The sequence below is a fragment of the Podarcis bocagei genome (assembly GCF_964188305.1).
Source record: "Podarcis bocagei genome assembly, chromosome: 9".
Lineage (NCBI taxonomy): Eukaryota > Metazoa > Chordata > Lepidosauria > Squamata > Lacertidae > Podarcis > Podarcis bocagei.
In genome coordinates, this window is record NC_138134.1 from 24995716 (window position 1) to 25015156 (window position 19441).

General features: G+C 42.4%; 1 protein-coding gene across 4 annotated transcripts in view; it reads right to left on the reverse strand.

Moving 5' to 3' along the window:
- The window catches only part of PDGFRA (platelet derived growth factor receptor alpha), a 57816-nt gene that overhangs the window by 12981 nt on the left and 25394 nt on the right, over positions 1-19441 (reverse strand). For all 4 annotated transcript variants that reach the window (XM_081208748.1, XM_081208749.1, XM_081208751.1 and 1 more), the window contains exons 5-16: positions 18950-19080; positions 16800-16971; positions 16518-16707; positions 15019-15134; positions 11777-11900; positions 9844-10037; positions 8190-8284; positions 7962-8094; positions 4839-4943; positions 2302-2412; positions 1446-1599; positions 244-410 (exon numbers count right to left, since the gene is read on the reverse strand). In XM_081208748.1, coding sequence (XP_081064874.1) covers positions 244-410; positions 1446-1599; positions 2302-2412; positions 4839-4943; positions 7962-8094; positions 8190-8284; positions 9844-10037; positions 11777-11900; positions 15019-15134; positions 16518-16707; positions 16800-16971; positions 18950-19080 — 1692 coding nt within the window. The remainder of the gene's footprint in view (positions 1-243; positions 411-1445; positions 1600-2301; positions 2413-4838; positions 4944-7961; positions 8095-8189; positions 8285-9843; positions 10038-11776; positions 11901-15018; positions 15135-16517; positions 16708-16799; positions 16972-18949; positions 19081-19441) is intronic.

Here is a 19441-nt window from a genome sequence, read left to right on the forward strand (position 1 = left end):
ATAGAACTAAACCAGCTGCCTAAATAATGGCATGGACTAGCTCCACACGCCCATAAAAAAATCAGCGAAGAGGGAAACAATGTAAAAACTAGCAGCAGGAAACCATTAAATAATCAAACTCAGCTCAGCATCTCACTTAAAAAGCAGATAAAAATAAGTGGTGTATCATGTGGGAAGCTTTCCATGACTACTTGGGATTAAGGCAGAATATTAGGCTATTATTAGAAATGCACCTTAACTTACCTGACACATATTTTTTCTTATACGAAGCAGGCCTATCATACAATGACCTTTGGATGTCAGAATATTTCGATCTGTCTTTCCTTTCTAGCATCGGCACATACTGCATCGTCTCTGCTTGTTTCATATCCATATATTCACCATTGTTTTCAAAGGATAGGATTACATAGCTGGAATGAAAGCACAACAGCAACACAGAGAAATAAGTTTATGGTGGGGATTTGTGCCACATTCATCTCTACTCATAAAACAGAGTAGATATACAGTCGTACCTTGGATCTCAAATGCCTTGGCTCCTGAACAAATCGGCTCCTGAACGATCGAAATCCAGAAGTGAGTGTTCCGGTTTTTGAACGTTCTTTTGGAAGCCAAATGTCCGACGGGGCTTACAGGGCTTCCAATTGGCCGCAGGAGCTTCCTGCAGCCAATCAGAAGCCACACTTTGGTTTTGGAAGTCGAATGGACTTCCGGAACAGATTCCGTTCAACTTCCAAGGTACGACAGTAGTTATAATATGATCCTTTCCCTCAAAATTAAGAATGACCTGAAATTTCTCAGAAAAGAAATTTCTATCAAATTAAAAAACTTTCCCAGTAGTATTCGACTAAGTTTTGATCAGAGTGGACCCACTGAAATTCATGAGTAAGTTAGGTCCCTTAATTTCAACAGTTCTGTTCTTAGTTGAATAGCACTCTTTGTTTTTTTGAGCTTCACCTGAATTGTTGGAGAATTTCAGTCTTTCTTCTGGAGCATATTTGGTGGAAAAGGCAGATTTATTCTAGGTGCAAAGGTGGATCTACTTTAATACTGTTGTCAGGAAATTGGTATTTACTCAGAGCAGACCTACTGAAATTAATAGACCTCATTTCGCCATATTAGTTAATTTCAATAGGTCTATTATGAGTAAAACTTAGTTGAATACTAATTGGGTTCAATGTCTACACCTTCCAGTTCTCCTCAGCCCATTTCATCCTCCAACATTAAACAAACCAACATTTTCCAGGGGGAGGGAATTCTGTGAAAAACTGCTGGACAATTTCACTGCCCCCCCATTAATATTGGGCAAAATGCCCCCCCCCAATTTCACATCATATTCAACTTTCTTGCCATCACAAAAGGTACATGACCTACTGCGCCCCACTTCCCAATTCTATGCAACTTACCCAAAGAAAGAACCATTTCCAAACCTGAAAAATAAACCCTACCTCCTAGTACTTTCATCAGCTGAGTTCATCCCAAAGATGTCCAGGTCCTTCTTGGGCTTTTCAGGATGTCGATTCAGATAGTTGTCCCTATTTTTATGCAGGTAGTTCACCAAGTCTCCATAAAAGCAATATTCTGTTATGATATAGATTGGACCTGATGGAGGTGGGATAAAAAGGGCAAAAAAAATTGAATCAAAACGCTTAGCCTCTTGCCAGTGTCATCTCCACAGAATGGTGAGGTCAGGTCTAATATCAGCAAGGAGCTCACTCTCCCACTGTCTCAGAGATGGCCTGAGAGAATTCCTGGGATGCACGCCCCACCTTCTGAGATTAAAGCAGGCTGTTGAGGGTCCTTGCCTGAGGGCCCTCCAAATCCTGGAGCCAGGAAATGCATTTTAATTAATTCACAGCTATGGTCTGAGCTTTCCTGCATTGACACCTTTAAAACCCTGTCCTGAAGGGTTGACAATCTGAATAAGGCCTTTGCAATTCGTGTCCCATCTGCTGTGAATTGTGACACGCCAGATGTACAAGAACCCTGCTGTTTTTAAGGTCCAGGTGGGCTTCCATCAAGGGCTAATCATTCTTGGTGGGTCACAGATTGTGTAGGCCTGATAACCTAGATGCTATGATGGCTACAGCAGGCAGATGTTTATACGATGTGGGCAAATAAGTATAGATCAATTACGGTGGAATGACTCTCAGCAGCCATCTAGTCTAGTAGCTACCTTTTGACCTGGCAAATTATGGAGTCTGCCTCCCTGTCTGAATACTAGGTCAGTGAGATCAAGTAAACATCAAGGAGCCGCTCAGTTCCTTATTTCAACGGTGTGAGAAGACTCTTAACCAAACCTACCTGACTTCGTACAAGCTCCTAACAAGTTCACTATGTTCAAGTGGGGTCCAAGATGGGTCATTATCTTTAATTCAGACATAAGAGCCTGCTTTTCGCTGGATCTCGCAGTGGCTGTTGGAAAAAATGAACAGAGCAGCTAATTAGAATTTATATTGAACAGATAACATACAAAGGATAATAAAGTGATAAGATTATACATCATTACAGTAACATGCTGTTAATTATGGAATTGTGATCGGGTTTTTGTGAGGAAAAAGTATTGTCAGGGGTAAAAGCTGCTGGGAAATAAAATAATTATACATAGACAGTAGAACCTACGGCTCTTGTACTCAGTTCAATGAGACTTACTCTCAGGTAAATGAGTATAGCATTGCAGCCTAAAATGATTGGTTTCTCAACTAGAAGGCATGTATTGTATAACAAACAAACAAAGGTGCACTTGTATGATGATGATTCATTTTTAATTCATCAAACTGGGTCAATTTCTGAATCAGCTTATGTTAACATGAGCCTAATTTCAAGATAAACCAATTTGAACTTGCTTGGGTTCAGTCTGGTTTGGTTTAATTGGCACCATTTTATACCAGCTTCACATTTTTTTAGTTACAGATTGTTCTCTGTTCTGCTACTACCCGTGTCAAACATTGCAACCTCAGGGTTTCATTAAAATGTTATTTGGGAGTTGGGAGGAACAGCACAGAAACTCAAAATCACGCTGAACGCTAATTTTATTTTTTTCGTTTCTATCAAAGCTCTCGCCTTTTCCTTAGCCAGAGTGCACAGCAGCAGCCCACAACAAACCCTTCCATTTATTTATAGGATTCACTTGCACAAGAAGTGGGCACAGATGGTGAAACTTGCTATTTACTATTAACTTAAAGAAATGTCAACTAAGTAAAAGTCTTAAGAATGTGAGAAGAGCCCTGTTGGATCAAACTAAAGGCCTATCTAGACCATGATCCTGTTTCTCACAGTACTGTAGCTACGGAGGGTAAGTTTTTTGCCCCGGGTGAAGCTTCCAGAGGCTCCCATCTTGTGTGTATGTGTGTACACAAAAGTGTGTGAGGGTGATGCCAAACTGGGTCTTTGACCAAGGTGAAATAAAGCCTAGTTTCGCCCCTGGTCAACCACATGCCTTTGGGAAACCTCTGCACTCTCCTGCCCTTGAGCTCTAGAATCTGATATCTGGAGACTTACTGCTGGGATCTTCAAGGCGGCATATAGCCACCATGAGTAGTAGCTTGTATTCTGGTCCTATAAAGGCATACCTTTGAAGTAGACCCATTGGCTTTATCCCTGGCAACTTCTAGCATTAAGGTCTCTGACGATCACAGCTTCTGATGATTCTAAGCATCGTGGACAAGTTCCAAAGGAGCTGTGCATGTGTGTATAAGTAAGCCATGCATGAAGACAGAAGTGTGCTTTGTAGTCTTAACTGAGTTTGCCTCCCACAGTGAAGGGAAGCTTCTGATCGCTTGTTACGGGAGTTTCAAGACAGCGACAACCACTCCAGTAGCATGCATGACTTTCTTACAAATGCCTCAGGGGGTGCTTTGAATTCCACCCATTCACTTTGGGGTTAGTTCTGTTGAAATCAATTGAATCTACTTCCATTCCAAGCAAATGTGCTCAGAACTGAAGCATTGCTTTGAAACAATGAATAACATTATCATGCTAAGTATTGCAGAATATGTCAAGGGCAAGGGAACCAGCAGTCCTTCAGATTCTGCTGCACATCCCATAGTTCCTGATGGGAGTTGGAATCCAACAACAGATGGAGGGCAACTGGTTCTTTGGTCATGGAATATTTAATCAGCCCAAGGCCTGGTTACTGAGTAATGTTATCACCTGGTGCCAAAAGATATGTAATGAAGGCACCAGGTGAGACTCCCTAAGGAGAGCATTCTGCAACTGGGAAGCCACTGCAGAAAAGGCCTGTTCTCATGTCCTCCAGACATCTCATGGAGGGGACCACTCAAAGAAGGGTCTCATATGATGCTTTCAGGCTGACCAAAACAGTTTCTGTGACAGAACCGGGCCTAAACCAGGTTTACACAACACTTGATTGTAGTAAAACGTCCAAGTCATTTACAAGAAATATTAAAATTATCAATAAAGCAGTTTAAAAAACCATTACAAGTGTTTAAAATATTAAAGCACATCAACATGAACATTTTTGGGTAGGCTTCCCTAAACAAAAATGTTTTAAGCAGGTGCCAAAAAGTGTACAATGAAATGTCATTAGGAAGGGAGCACCAAAGTGCCACCACACTAAAATATCAATTTCTCACAGCTACGGAATGTGGTACATTTCACAGTGCCATCTCCACAGATTGAAGCAGCGGAATGGGCACAGTGGCAATAAAGGCATAAAAGCAGACACAACTTGATGGAATCAAAAGCATCCAGAAGGAAAACTGTCATGGTAAATATCATGCCCATTAATTTTGCTTTTAAGTTCTAATTCAGCCATTCTCACGATTTGAGATGAGCCAGAGAGATGGATTGGAGTACTTACAACCTGAAGAAACACTTACGCTTCAACATTTTCACAGCCACCTTCATCACAGGCTGTGACCGGCTTAATCCATAAGCAGTTCCTTCAACTACTTTCCCAAAAGCTCCAGAGCCAAGGATTCGTCCTGTAAACAACAGAGTGTTGCTAATTACTGAGAGGCAACCTATCATATCTTATTTCACAGCTTCTAGCATTCTTGAGATCCTGCTGATGGCATGCGTTTGAGAGTGGAAGGTATGTGTTCCTTTGTCCGTCTGATTTCTAAAAACCCATTAACACATGATGAGCCAGTTCCTCCAACTGAATGAATGGGAGATACCTACTCACATGAGAAATCTGAGCATGTATCAGAGTTCTGACGCCCATTTCTTAGACTGAACCCATTTCTTCTACAGCCTTACAACATCATGATTCCAAGACGACTCCACTAACATTAATAGCATTGTTCTAGAGTAAATCATTTATAAGCAAACAGCTTTGGTCAGTCAAATGCAGTTTGGTTTATCTCATCCCAGCAATATGGCATTGAATGCTTTGCTTAAACTGGGCTACATTTGAGTCTTCACAGCAGTGGTTTTCAAAACATCCCCCAAGAAATGAAGCAGTTCAGGGATCCCTCAATGAGGAGATTAGTCTAACAGTCTATAACAAAGACATGGTAGCACCCTGAACAGCTACAAATTCCAGTTAGCTGACAATTCAGTCTGGCTGAAAACATAGAAGTTTAAACTGATTTCGTAAGACTTTGTATTTGCAAGAAAGATCTGTCCTAGCAGTTTCTACAGGGTCCTCAACACCTCCAGTTTCATTTAAAAGGGCAAGTTTATGCACCTCATGGTTACAGAGAAACCTCTGAAAATAGGTGGACAGCTTTTTCAGACTGACAGATTGGGGCTTTCTCACTTAGCAAAAGTTGTGGTCCTTCTCAATTATTATACCACCTGCAACCCATTTCCCCTTCTGGCTTTCTGTGTTCCACGAAAACTTTAATCAGTCTCAACACTAGTCCCAGACTTGTATGCCCAAATGAGATTATGGGAATTATTAAAACTGTCCAGTGTGCATGTATACTCAAGGCTCTTCAAACCTGTGTCACAATTCAGGGATTTTAATGCAACTGTTAGAACCTGTCTGAAAATTCAGAGATGATTCGGAGAGAAGCTTGACCTAATATTTCCCCCATTAAAGTGCAAGCATGGTCAGGTCCATTTCTGAAAATCCCACAAGGAAATTCTTGCAGTTCAACAAAACTTTGATCTGGCTTCTTGTGATATATCCAGGATGAAGAAAGCTTCCTATAACATGTCAAACCCACGCCAACATGTTGAGCTTCCACCAAACCCCCAAAGGCCTTTTGTGACTTGAGGTCTGTGGACCACATGGCAGGATGCAGCCTCTCATAAACATTTGCTGGTGTGGCTCAATCTAGTCATCATCCAGTGCCCACTCGACTCAGTGTCATGGCTGTATATATATTCAACATGAGAAAAACTTCCTGCTCTGCCCACACCTCTGATCCGTATGTGTAGGGTAGGTGGGAGAACTTCCTGGACGTCAGGGATTTATTAGTAGGTCTCCTATTTGCACTCGTGCGCATTCATTTGGATAAAAGACTTGTTTACCAGGTTTTACAACATGAATGTCTGGAATCAGATGATTCCATCCACAGCTTGTCTCTGCAGGCCACAGTTTATCTTTTTGAAGGGCCCTCTGCGCACAATGACAGGCACTGTTTTGCATGTCCCATGGCTGAATTCCTAGCACTGAAAGCCAGTTCCAGGGCTGGCCTCTGGTGATGCCTGGCTAGGATGAAACCAACCTTCTTCATATGCATAACTCATAATTAACCATGAGCGTTCCTCCACTCTCAATAGTTTGGGTATGACCCAAGACCAAGATTCAGCTCAGAAAGGATTTATTGGAACATCAGGAGCAAGAATGACAAACAGGGTTCTTGGCCTGGTATACAGTGGTACCTCGGGTTACATACGCTTCAGGTTACATACGCTTCAGGTTACAGACTCCGCTAACACATAAATAGTACCTCAGGTGAAGAACTTTGCTTCAGGGTGAGAACAGAAATCGTGCTCCGGCGGCACGGCAGCAGCAGGATGCCCCATTAGCTAAAGTGGTGCTTCAGGTTAAGAATGGTTTCAGGTTAAGAACAGACCTCCGGAACAAATTAAGAACTTAACCCAAGGTACCACTGTATATACCTTAAGCCGGCCCAGGCAAAATACACACACCACCTGTGATAAATTGCCGTAATGCTGCAATTAGCGAATCACAACACTGGCCCTATCTCAGCAGGGGTTGGCTGCCTGCCTGCCAGATACTAACAATGTCATGGATGGGTTTTAGAACCCTCTTGGTCTTTTGTTATGCAGATGAAGCTCTTGAGCTCCAGGAGACCTGAACGCCTAGGCCTGCATTGCATGCATACAGCCTGGCTTCGGCCCACAGTGCCTGCATATACAACACATTGTAAGCAAATTAGAGGTTGAAACTAAGTTAAAGGGTTGAAACAAATCAATTGGCTGTGGCTTTTCAGTAAATGATCATGTCATACTGTCCAACTTTTGGGGACCCGAAACCGGGACCCATGTCTTCGGGGACACGTTTCTGGACAAGTTGCATTGCCTGTGTCACACTCTAGCCCCCCCCCCCCAAGCACCTTTTGGTGACTAGACACAGCCCAACAGCATGCAAGATCACAGCACCCAAAATGTCCACTGCAGTGTGGACTGCTCCTTTCAGGGTTCCAGCCAGCTGTGCCCTTATGCAGAATATGCCATTCCATTCTCACTTCAGCTGTCAGCAGCATTCTGTGGCCACTGAACATCCTTAGTTTTGCACTGGGCCATTTTAATTGTATTTTATTTTATTGGTTCCCCCACAAATCTGGGTTTTCTTCCCACACTTCTGCAAAACAGGCTCTCCCAAGCCTGCTGATAGCTCCCTCTTGCACATGGATGGTGCCATTTTGGCTACATTAAGAATTTGCATGCACAGAAGGAGCTTGCTATTAGCCGCACAGTCAAAGCATTTCCTTCCTCAATGGTTATGCAACATTGCTAACAATGATACTAACATTCTACATGAAATGAATGCTGCTATCTCTGTAGCATCAAGAGGCTCTTACCTAGTACTAATCCATCTCGTGGAAATTCCCATCTTGAGTCATATGGCAGCTGCATAGGGTCCACATAAATGTATTCATGTCCATCCGGGCTGATGGACTCGATGACTCTCCATCTTATTTCATATCTTGGTTTCTGCAGCGCACAAGGAATGGAACGGAGCATGTTAAACTCATCCCTACTGAACACGTGAATGGAGACAGTTTTAAAGAAGTGTGTTTCTACATTACCTGCTTCCATATGATTACCAGGACAATCAGCGAAATTATTACAATTACGAGCAACACTAGGACTGCAGCAGCCACCGTCAATTCTGATCGTAAAGCTGTAGGAGAAAGGAAATGTGTAGTTGAGGTTTATTTCTCTCGCCAGCAGGTGCTTACTTTCAAAAGCAGTCATGGTGGCCATGATCCCAGGCAGGCTTGGGACAGTACACTAAATTGTGCTTCTTCCTCATTCAAGGTGTGTAGTATCCAAGTCTGGCCTGGTTATTTTGGCATAACAGGCAGAAAATCCCATAGAATTAAGCATGAGCAGTGAAGTGCAACCCTATGCATGCTTACTCAAAAGTAAGTCCAGCTGTGTTCAATGGGATTTCCTTATACACAGTTATCTCAAAGTAAATCCCTTTCAACTCAATGGACTTCTGATAAATCAGTTTTGTGCATGCCTTAAGTCTTTCCCACTGAAATCAAAGGAAATTAAAACTCCTTAACTCTAGCTGAATTATGCCCTCCTTTTGATTTGTATGCATCCATCTTTTAATTACCAGTTGCTGTTTCCTGTCTTCCTTGAGATTAAAGATCCATATGATACCACTATTTCCTCTGTAAATTCCTCTCACACACCCTTTCTTTGTGGGTTCAGCTATAGTTAAGTTGGAGGGGGGCATAAGTGTGACGGAGAAGAGAAGGCTCCATATTTCACACAACTCTCCATCAACTCCTGTTTTCAATATTCTAAGAATTATTTAAGCAAGTACAGGTTCGTCCCACTCAGGATATTAATATACATACCATTATACTTATATATATATTGAATAGGCATGTTCTTTAAATGGGTAGGACTTCTTCCTTTTCAATATATTGTCATATGAGTATTTTAGTTCTTTGTTCATTGCTGCTTTTACCTGATTTTAATGCCCTTTTATTTTATTTTTACCGTGCCAGTCGCTTGGAGGCCCTTGAGCACAAAAATGCAAATAACTAAGGGGAATTATTTGGAGTGGCTTCTGTGATCTCGGGTATGGCAGAATGGAAAATATTTCTAAACAGCTTCACACCAGACAAACAATATTGCATATCTTGCCCAAGCCATCAGAATATAGATTGGAGGCACCAGGATGGTAAATGCAAAAGATGCAGTAAATCATGCAAGACTGTGGTTTTCAATATTATCTGGTTGTTAAAACAGTGGTGCAGCTAGGTAATTTTACACTCTGGACTTAATCGTTCTATCATGTGCTCTTTTAGATGGCAATTTGTATCCATTCACTCACTTTAAAATGTGTGAAGCCTGCCTCACTGCATTTGAGGAGCTTCCTTCTCATTGCAGAGTGAAGCCCTGGACTTCTGAGCTAAAGTGCTGCCCTGAGGGCACCACCATGTTAAAAGGTCTGAGATCCAGTGGCGTAGCGTGGGGGGTGCAGGGGGGGCCGGCCGCACCGGGCGCAACATCTGGGGGGGGCGCTCGCACTCACAGCTCTCTAAAATCCACGGGTTAGGGGGCGCAAATTACTTGCCTTGCCCCGGGTGCTGACAACCCACGCTACGCCACTGCTGAGATCACATCCACACAGCATAATTTTTTTCATGACTCCTTGGGTCCCTTTTAAGGAGATAGAGCCAATAGCAGCTGTGCCAACCATATACCATGTTTACTCACTGGGAGCCACAAGCTTCAGTTCCCGTGCCACAGTTCCAAGGTCATTCCTTGCCATACAGCGAACAGCCAGTGTTTCTTCCACCTTCTGAAAGGTCACCTGGCTTTTTACCATGTTTTTCTGATCAAGGTGAGTCTCCATGGTGATATCTGAGATATTGTTCGTCAGGAAGGTCCACGAGGTGTCATTACTACACCTGAAGAGAAGTATAGATATAAATGAGGATTACCAAACACTTCCCTTTTATTGAGAATTGCTCAATGAGCAAACAACTTTGTATACATACATCAGTGGGTAGCCAGTGTGTTGTTTTGGACTCAATCTCACATCAGCCCTAGCCAGCATGACCAATTATCAGGGATGTGGTGAAATGAAGTCCAAAACATTGGCAACCCCTTGTATAAAGACACATTGCCTTAGAAATGTCAACTGGACACAACCAACCAAGCTTTCGACCCCCTAACCTCTTGCAAACTCTCTCTCTCTCTCTCTCTCTACACACACACACACACACACACACACACACACACACACACACACAACATACCCATGTGATGCCAACACAAACTCCTACACTAACATTTTGAAACAGAACGGGAGAACAACACCCCGTCTCTCTCCCTCTCTCTCCTCTTTTCCTTCCACTGCAAGATGCCTATGACAAAAGTGTCTCTCACTACGTGTAAACGAACTGTGAAAAACACTCTATGAATTAAAAGCGGAGGTGACAGATGTACTTTCCCCCATTTATTTGTCTGTCTTGTAGCACAAGAAAATCTTTTTTTAAAAAGAAAAGACTTTCCTTGAAGAATTCGCAAGCTTTTCATGCTGATTACAGGTACTGCCTTGGAAACTTCACTGGGCAATTCCAGGCTGTTGTCGTGTTCAGACAGACTTCAATCATAAACCATCAAATTCAGTTGGATGGATGGTCTTGCGCAACGAACCCACTTCCCACGACCCCAACATGCAAAAATGCACTGGAAGATGAACTATGCAACATCATTTAAACTCCCCACAAACGCATGAGAATGAACGCTCATTAAACATACAGGATGCTCCCGGCAAACAAATGAGCATGAAGGCTCAAGAAAAGGTCGTGCCCAGTGATGATAACCAGTGACTACAAAGCAGCTTAGAAAATATTGACGACATACAATGGATATGACCAGATTATTAGGAATCTTTACACCTGGGTGCTAGTTATAAATCATACTGCAGTAGAAGCTGGCAGCTTCCCTCCCAAAGGAAACAGCAGCTGGGGGTAATTTTGCTGGGACCCCTCCCTGCCCATATGTTGAGATCCAGTCATCATTGGGTAGTCACATGATTGTTGTGGTTTCTCCCCCAAATAATAATAATAAGACACATTGAAGTCATTTAACATCACACCTACCCACTGAGAAGACTATGTTACAACAGCAATATACAGTAACTTGCAGCGGTTTATTATTACAGTGGTGCCTCGCAAGACGAAAAGAATCTGTTCTGTGATTCTCTTCGTCTAGCGGTTTTTTCGTCTTGCGAAGCAAGCCCATTGACAGATTAGCGGATTAGCGCTATTAGCGGCTTTTAGCGGCTTATCTGCTGATCGGATCAGCTGATAAGCGGCTTAGCGGCTTAGAAAAAGGGGGGGATGGGAAAAAACCAGCAGGAACTCGCAAGACATTGTCGTCTTGCGAAGCAAGCCCATAGGAAATTCGTTTTGCGAAGCACCTCCAAAACGGAAAACTCTTTCATCTAGCGAGTTTTCCGTCTTGCGAGGCATTCGTCTTGTGGGGCACCACTGTACCTGAAATAATATCCCCTCCATCTCCAAAAATGCAAGTCTCTATGTATTATAAAGAATTTATAAGCTTATTGATCTATAATCATGTGATCCATTTATAATTACACTGATTATATTCTAAGACGGTCAGAATCAACTTTCCTTACTTTTTAATGTCCTTGCAAACCAGCCATTCCACATCAGGGAGTGGTGTCCCTTCTGCCAAGCATGTCACTGTTTGCCCCGCAGAGTCATGATGACTATCCACCAGATCTCGAATTAAAGCTGGAACTGAAAAGGGATAATTTGGGAAGAGCATGTTAGATCCTTACAGTGCTGAAGAAATTCTGTTTACTGAAAAGAAGCAGCAGAAGCATAGTTTTGAACTCCCATCTGCCTGGCAAACTCAGTCATTCCTTGGGGAAATCTAGATTCAGACTTTCTGGAGTTCTTTGCTTGTTTTCACTAACACATGATCCTCTCCTGTATCTAGATTACCTGTACTTACTTACTGGAAGCAAGCACCATCCAACTCCGTGGGACTTACTTTTTACTAAACATAGGTAAGATTAGGCCAGGGGTCTGCAACCTTTAAGACAAAAAGAGCCACTTGCACCCGTTTCCGAAGAAAAAACAACAACTGGGAGCCGCAAAACCATTGCGACATTTAAAACAAATATATCTCCGGAGCCACGATCTGAGAGCGGGCGGGAAGGTGATGTCGGGACGGTGCGTGACTAACGCATGCACCGCCCCCATGCGACGTCACAGCCAGTACAGCGCCCGCCACAGTGAGGAGTGTTCGGGTGCACAATGCGCCTCCTCCCCTCGCTAGTATCTGCCCCGGAGCCGCAGCAAAGATGTAAAAGAGCCACATGCGGCTCCGGAGCCGCGGGTTGCAGACCCCTGGATTAGGCTGTTAGCTGCAATCCTAAGAACACATTCCTTGGAGTAAGTTCCACTGAATTCAGGATGACTTATTTCTGAGTAAAGATGGGTAGTATTGGATCGTTCTACTGCAAAACCTTGCACACTTTCTTGAGGAAAGTCCCAATTAAGTCAGGTGAATAAACATGCATAGGATCAGACGGAAGGTTAGTCTTCATTGGGAATTACTAGTTCACTGGCTTTAATTGGGACTCATATCCTGTAGGGCCTTAGTAGGGTCCTGGCTTCAAGAGAAGAACATATGGCAGTACTTTTGGGATGTGGAATAAAGGAATCCAGGCACAACAAGGCAGCTACACAGCAAGCTGGGGGTGCACGGTCAAGAGAAGAATGAACTCTTCATTTGCTCATTTCAGAACTCCTCTTTGAGTTAAGGCTGTCAATGGGCTGAAGCATTTTTAGATTACTTCCAAGATATTTTTTCATTCTGTTACAGCAGCATATCACAACCCAAACAGCCTTTAAAAGCCCAACAGCAGCATGCCCTTAGTTCATCATCCCACAGATCAAAATGGCCTGCACTTAGGAAGTTGACTCTCACTGATTAATCGATTGAAGCTTGAGTCGATTGATTGACTAATTTAAGCCCTGCTTTGACTGTTACTTGGATCATTCATCTTTTGCCAACCACGTGTTTTGGATACGATGTGGATATGCTGATTTATATGTATTGATGCATGCAAATTTAGAAATAATTAAAACAGAAATACACTGTGTCTTCACCATAGTGGGGAAGACAGTGACCAAGGAATTGGTGTGCCTGCTCAGTCTACTGTCCACACGCTACTGACAAGCAACACCAAGGTCCCTACTCTCCCTTCTTACGGTTCTTGGAAGCCCTTCCAATAGAGGACTGTCCTCTGCAAAGTAGGAGACATGGCCTTCCTATGAAGACTGATTCCATCTGGCTCAGTATTGTCCACGCTGACTTTTAGTGGCTCTCCAAGGTTCCAGGCAGAGGTCTTAGACGTCACCTGCTACCTGATCCTTTTATATGTAAGTGTCAGGGATTGTCCTTGAGACCTTTTGCAAGCAAAGCATGTTCTCTAACTCAGAGCTACTGTCCCAGCTATGAGAGAATGCTTTAAAGGCAGATGACATGACAGCCATTCTGCTGCTGCAGCTAAGCAGATCTGGATAAGGGGCTGCTTGGGAATCATATGTAAACAGCTCAGGAGAAAAGTTACACACAAGTATGGTGCATAAATTAGGATAAGTGATTGATAGATGGGGGTGGGTGGAGTAGACATCTGTATGAACTCTTTCCAAAACTCTTCTTTCAAAACATCTCTGAGCAATGGTCGCCATGATAAGTTCTACACTAAATGCACATTTTGTGCTGTGATTCCTCATCCCTTTTATGTACTCCTTCCTCTCTCCAAATCAAATCCATGTGGAAGGGACCATTTCTGACTCTCAGCCAGGCACAGCAGATGTTTAAGTTTGTCGGCATCTGGGGCTGAACTAATCTCCAAAGTATCTTCCATGGACAGCGGCAAGCAAGCGAGTTTGTTCCTAGATAATTTGCCTTATTATTGACTCCTATTTTCAGAAGTATTATCCGTACCATATGTTGTTTCTTGCAAATGCTGGATACATGAATGGCAAGAGAATTTTCCTTCTAGGAGCAAGAACTCGATGTACAAATAATATGGACGGGGTCACATGAAAGAAGTAACCTGGTTCTAGCCATCTAGGCTGCATTCTTAAACATTTAGGCTTGGTCTACACCAGGGCTTAGGAAACTCTGACTCTCCAGTTGCTACAGCACCCACCACCCCTGACCATTGACCATAGTAGATAGCCACAGGTTCCCAAATGTGACCTACACAAACAGCAAATGAGGTGGCCAAACTGTTCTTGGGCCGCATCAATTCAGCTAGACGGGTGGGAATCACATGACTGAATCTCACCCCACCTCACCCCCGGGGGAATAACTGCAGTTTTGCCTTTTCCCCACCATGCTTGATTTCTGTGTGTGGTGATTATTTTCCAGATGTGTGTGTGTCTCAACTTGCACTACCACCTGCAGTCTGAATGGTTCAAGATAGGAACAATCTTATCCTCTCATCTGTTTTTGTCTGTGTACACCAGGCCTTAGGCTACCTAAATCTCCCTGAAAGTCAATGTGGTTAAACAACTGGGAGAGCACAGTTCAAATTCCTCCTCATCTGCAGAGCACACATGTTCCTCCTGCCATTTTATCATCACAACAACATCATGAGGAAGATTAGGCTGAGAAACAACTAGCCCACAGTTACCCAGCAAGCTTCACAGCTGATTCCTGGATTCCCCTCAACCGCATTTCCAAGTTTAGTTTTTCTAGCTTTCTAAACTTTCTACTAAACCCTCAGTAGTTCATATTTGCTTGTTGGCCTATGGATCAGTCTCTGTAGTGTCACTTCCACATCTACCTAACTCCTCTAGTTTTATACTGATCTTACCCATTTTACAGGTTTACCTTGTATGAGCAGGGAGAAAATATATCTTTGAGTTTCATCCTCATTCTGTGCTACAAAAGTATAATATCCACTGTCTTCTTCCTTGGCACGGATTAATTTTAATAGGCTCTGGTACCTATTGAAAGAGAACATTGTGATCATTTCCCACAAGAGGAACAGTACAAATATAAGCAAAGCAAACTGATAGCTTTGTTGGAAATCAATCTCTCTCTGTGTAAAAGACAGGCTTAGTATATGGTAAGGACAAATGGATCAGACTAAATTTGGCCTGTGTTAATTTCACACATTATCAATGCAAGGATAGTTCTGTCCCCTTTTTGCTTGCCTGAGAAGGGGTGTGTGTGTGTGTGTGTGTGTGTGTGTGTGTGTGTGTGTGTGATAGCTGTCAACTTTTCCCTTTTCTCGCGAGGAATCCTATTCGGAATAAGGGAATTTCCCTTTTAAAAAGGGAAACGTTGACAGCTATGGTGTGTGTGTGTTTGTGTGTGTGTGTGTGTAATGCTCTGAAGCAACAAATAAACAAAACAAAAACCAGAACATTTACATTTATGAGGTGATCTGATTAGTGAAGTGAAGGCCTTGCGAGGGGTATAGTAAAATTTAACAGCGGGGGGGATTCCATTTTCTTCTGCGGGCTTTTTGGAGGGAGGACTGAAAAAATGTATGAAATATTATCTCTTTCAGAATGAGATAAATGCTTTAAACCAATGTTTAATGTAAGGCAATCTACCGTGTTAAAGAATATACTTTACTTCAGTAAAACTTAAGTAGATAAAGCGAATGTACTATGGGAGGGGGGGAAATGTATGCTACACTTTACATGGTAATCTTCAAATTTCTCTGAATCACACCCTATTTCTCTAACAGCCTGGTTCTATGCATGGAATTGTAGCCTTATTTTATTATACCTACCTGAGAGTAAGCCCAGTGCACTTAGTGGGTTGTATCCAACAGAGTTGCAAAAGCTGACAGTAAGGATTCTGACAATGGAATAGGGAGGTAAGCAATTTCCCCCTCCCCATGCAATCCCTTGGAGGGGTGGGAGAATCTCCAGAGCAGATACATTCACCCATACTGTCAGCTGAGTGACACTGTTGGACGCAACCCAAGGAGACTTGGCTTTTGAGTAGACAAGGACACAACAAACTGCAAGCAGGCAACCCTAGGAGTAAACCCTATTGAAGTCACCTGAAGAGATGTCTGAGTAAACGTGCATAGAATCATCCTGCACATCTTATAATAAATCAGAAGGAGAAGCAAGTAATAATTCTTAAAACCTGTATGAAGCCAAATAAAGGTTTGAAAAATGTGCAAAGATAGGAATAGTAGAGGAACTGGAGAACCAAGAATCTGCCAAGTGGAATTTTCATAGAGATACAGAGCAGGCTGCAGATTCTCTAGAGGAGAGATCAATCTGTTTCCAAGGAGATACTCTGGTTTGCAAATGGAGAACTGGACAACTAAAACCTACAAATTCCTTGGCAAGCATTTTCTTTACCTCGTCTCCTGGATCTGCTTGGACTTAGTGACAATCTCCGTGAGATTTTCCATCAGAGTCACATTGTCCTTCAGCCAAAACATTTTTGGCTCTGGGTATGCATGCACATCAACTACAAATTTTTTAACTTCATGAAGATTGACAGCTTCCATGGGGTTAAAATGGGGTTCCAGATGAATGAACCCTTTATCTGTAGGAGGACAAAGGTTTCCATGAGTATCTCTCAATGATAGTCGGCATGCTCAATTGAGAACAACAAAGGAAACTAGAAACAGATTGTACCATGAACTGTGATCACGACTCTTTTCGTTTTCTTAAAATCTTTGGTCACATGAAGAGCAGCACATTCATAATCTCCACTGTCCTTAACTGAAGCATCTGGAATGGTTAGGTTGTAAACCAGCTTCTGGGTTGGCATTTTGATGTCATCAAGTGAAACTGTACCTTTGTTCTTCTGCATAGTTAAAGTATCAGAATACTTGGTCAAACAACATGGCTACAGAAAACAACTTGGCACCCTTAAGATCCATTATCAGTTTCCAGGTTTCACAAAGACCCTCAGAGAAAGCCCTATAGTAGATCCCATCTTCATCTCAAGGTCAAATGGACAAAGACTAGTAGACAGGTGGTGGCTCCATATCTGTATCACAGGAGGCATACACACCTCTTCTTTGCAGATTGGGAATAATCATGCACACAGTACCTTGCTTGCCTGTGAAATTCATCATCTAGCCAAGGATATACTAATGACAGCTTATATGCACACATGGGCCCTAGCTGGAGCACAGTGGTTGTGTGAATATTCAATCAAGTGACCCTGAGCATAACCTATTGAGAATGCTGAAGACTGCAGTCATACATGCTGTCTCTAACAGCCAAAGGAATTCAATTACAAATTATTTTTTATACCGTGAATATTAAAAAATTGGGCCCAAACCTAGAAATAGTACATTTGAAAATCAACATGTCCACAGTGCTGAATGCTAATGAGGTTGAAAAGGAAGTCAGCAAACTGGGATCACGGTAATTTATTTCCATTCGAGTGGCAATGCTACTGATTTTTGTTCCGATTACTTATTCAGGTTTTCAGAAAGCAAAATTAATTCATAATGCCTCCCCCACCACAAAAAAACCCATCCCAAACACCTCAGTTTCTGTGATTTAGGCAATTGTCAAAAGAAGGATTCTTTGATCTAATAGATCAAACCACAGCACAGCCTTCCTCAAAGGTGGTGAAAAAATTGAAAGCAGTGGGAATAGCTAGAGCTCTTGATGAATATGGAAACTAACAAAATGGGGGCCTACACAAAAATAAAGACTTTTTCTGAGAATAAAATTGATGTTAAGTAGAAGCACACTGCCCAACTTTTTATTTTCTGAAATCGCGAGAGTGCCAGGCCGAAAAAGGGACAACCGGGAATCAAAACAGATGCCAGGATTGGCTTCTGTGATCCGTGATGTCCAGGTTAAAACAGGACAGTTGGTGGGTTTGATAGATGCCAAGAATGAGATTAAAACATTTTTTAAAAAACTGAAATCCTATTTATGGTATTGCTCATTTATCTACTTAACCACATGGCACATTATGGACATGGAGAAAAGTAAAATCTTAGCAGCAGAATCAGAATGAATGGGACTAGGAATACACTATCATAAATCTATGCATGGGATCTATTCTCAGTTCACTTTGGCCCAATATGACAGTTTATGAGATTTATTCTTCTCTTGTCTTTCTGCTGAGGTAGCTGTGATAAACACTAGATTGGATCCACTTGCTTCCCATCAAAATCAATGGGACTTCAGGTAGTCATGACTAACTGTTCACATTGATATCAATGGGACCTTAGTGTGACTACCGTCGTCTGGCACCAGCCCATTATGATTAATTATCCACTCTTCCACTCTTCCTTTTTATCTCTGCAATAACTTTCTGAAGCGGGATTAGTCCCAATCCAGCACTTTAAGTTCCTCTGCTGCACTAGCTCCCAGTTAACTCTGGTGTGCTGTGCTTCAGAGAAGAATCAGCCCATCTGATTATGACTTGAAGTCATTTGTAGAGAGTCATATTCTCACATCTATAGAAGTGTAACATGTGGGCAGCTCCAGAAACACTCCATTTTTTGTTCTATTATGTTTTCCAGGTTTGAGGGGAGTGTTATTACTTTATAACCACTGTCCCACTTCCTGTCAACCTCATATGTCACTCATCTCCTCTTAACATCTTGTAAAGTTCTGCACATTTACTAACAATAAAGTCTTGGTTCATGATACCCAGCTAACACAACAAGAAAATGCTCTCTCATCTGTCTTTATTCTATTTGTTATTTTTATTTTTTTACAAAAAAAGAAATCCCCCTACAACCCCACCCACAGTCTTCTTCGGTCACTTATTCAACAACAAGTATTTGGGGAGGGGGGGGAGAGATATTTACCACTTTCCCTGGATAATTCCACTGTAAGTTCACGACTTCGTTATCCAAGACCACACACGTTACAACAATGGTTTCTCCTGTCTTATACACGGTCTTGGGGGATTCGATCTCAACATGAATATATGATGTAGCTGGAAGAGGAAAAAGAGAATTTGCACATTTAAGAAATGTTTTGCACATCACAGAGGTTCTTTTGAACAATTTGCTCTGAGTAACTGTTGAGGGAGACCTTTGCACTAAGGCACAGGGATAAGTCCATTAAAATAAACCGTGGTGCTTCCAGAAACCAGCATTCAACAATTGACATGATTCGTGTCAGGTCTTCCATAATGTAAGGCAGTGGCTTTCAACCAGTGTGCCGTGGCACCCTGGGGTGCCTTGAATGATACTCAGGGGTGCTGTGGGCAACACTGGCCTCTGTCCCTTTTTCCTTCCCTTCCTCCTGTGATACCTTCTCATATCTCTGCCTTCCAAAGACTTGTGTGGCTGCTT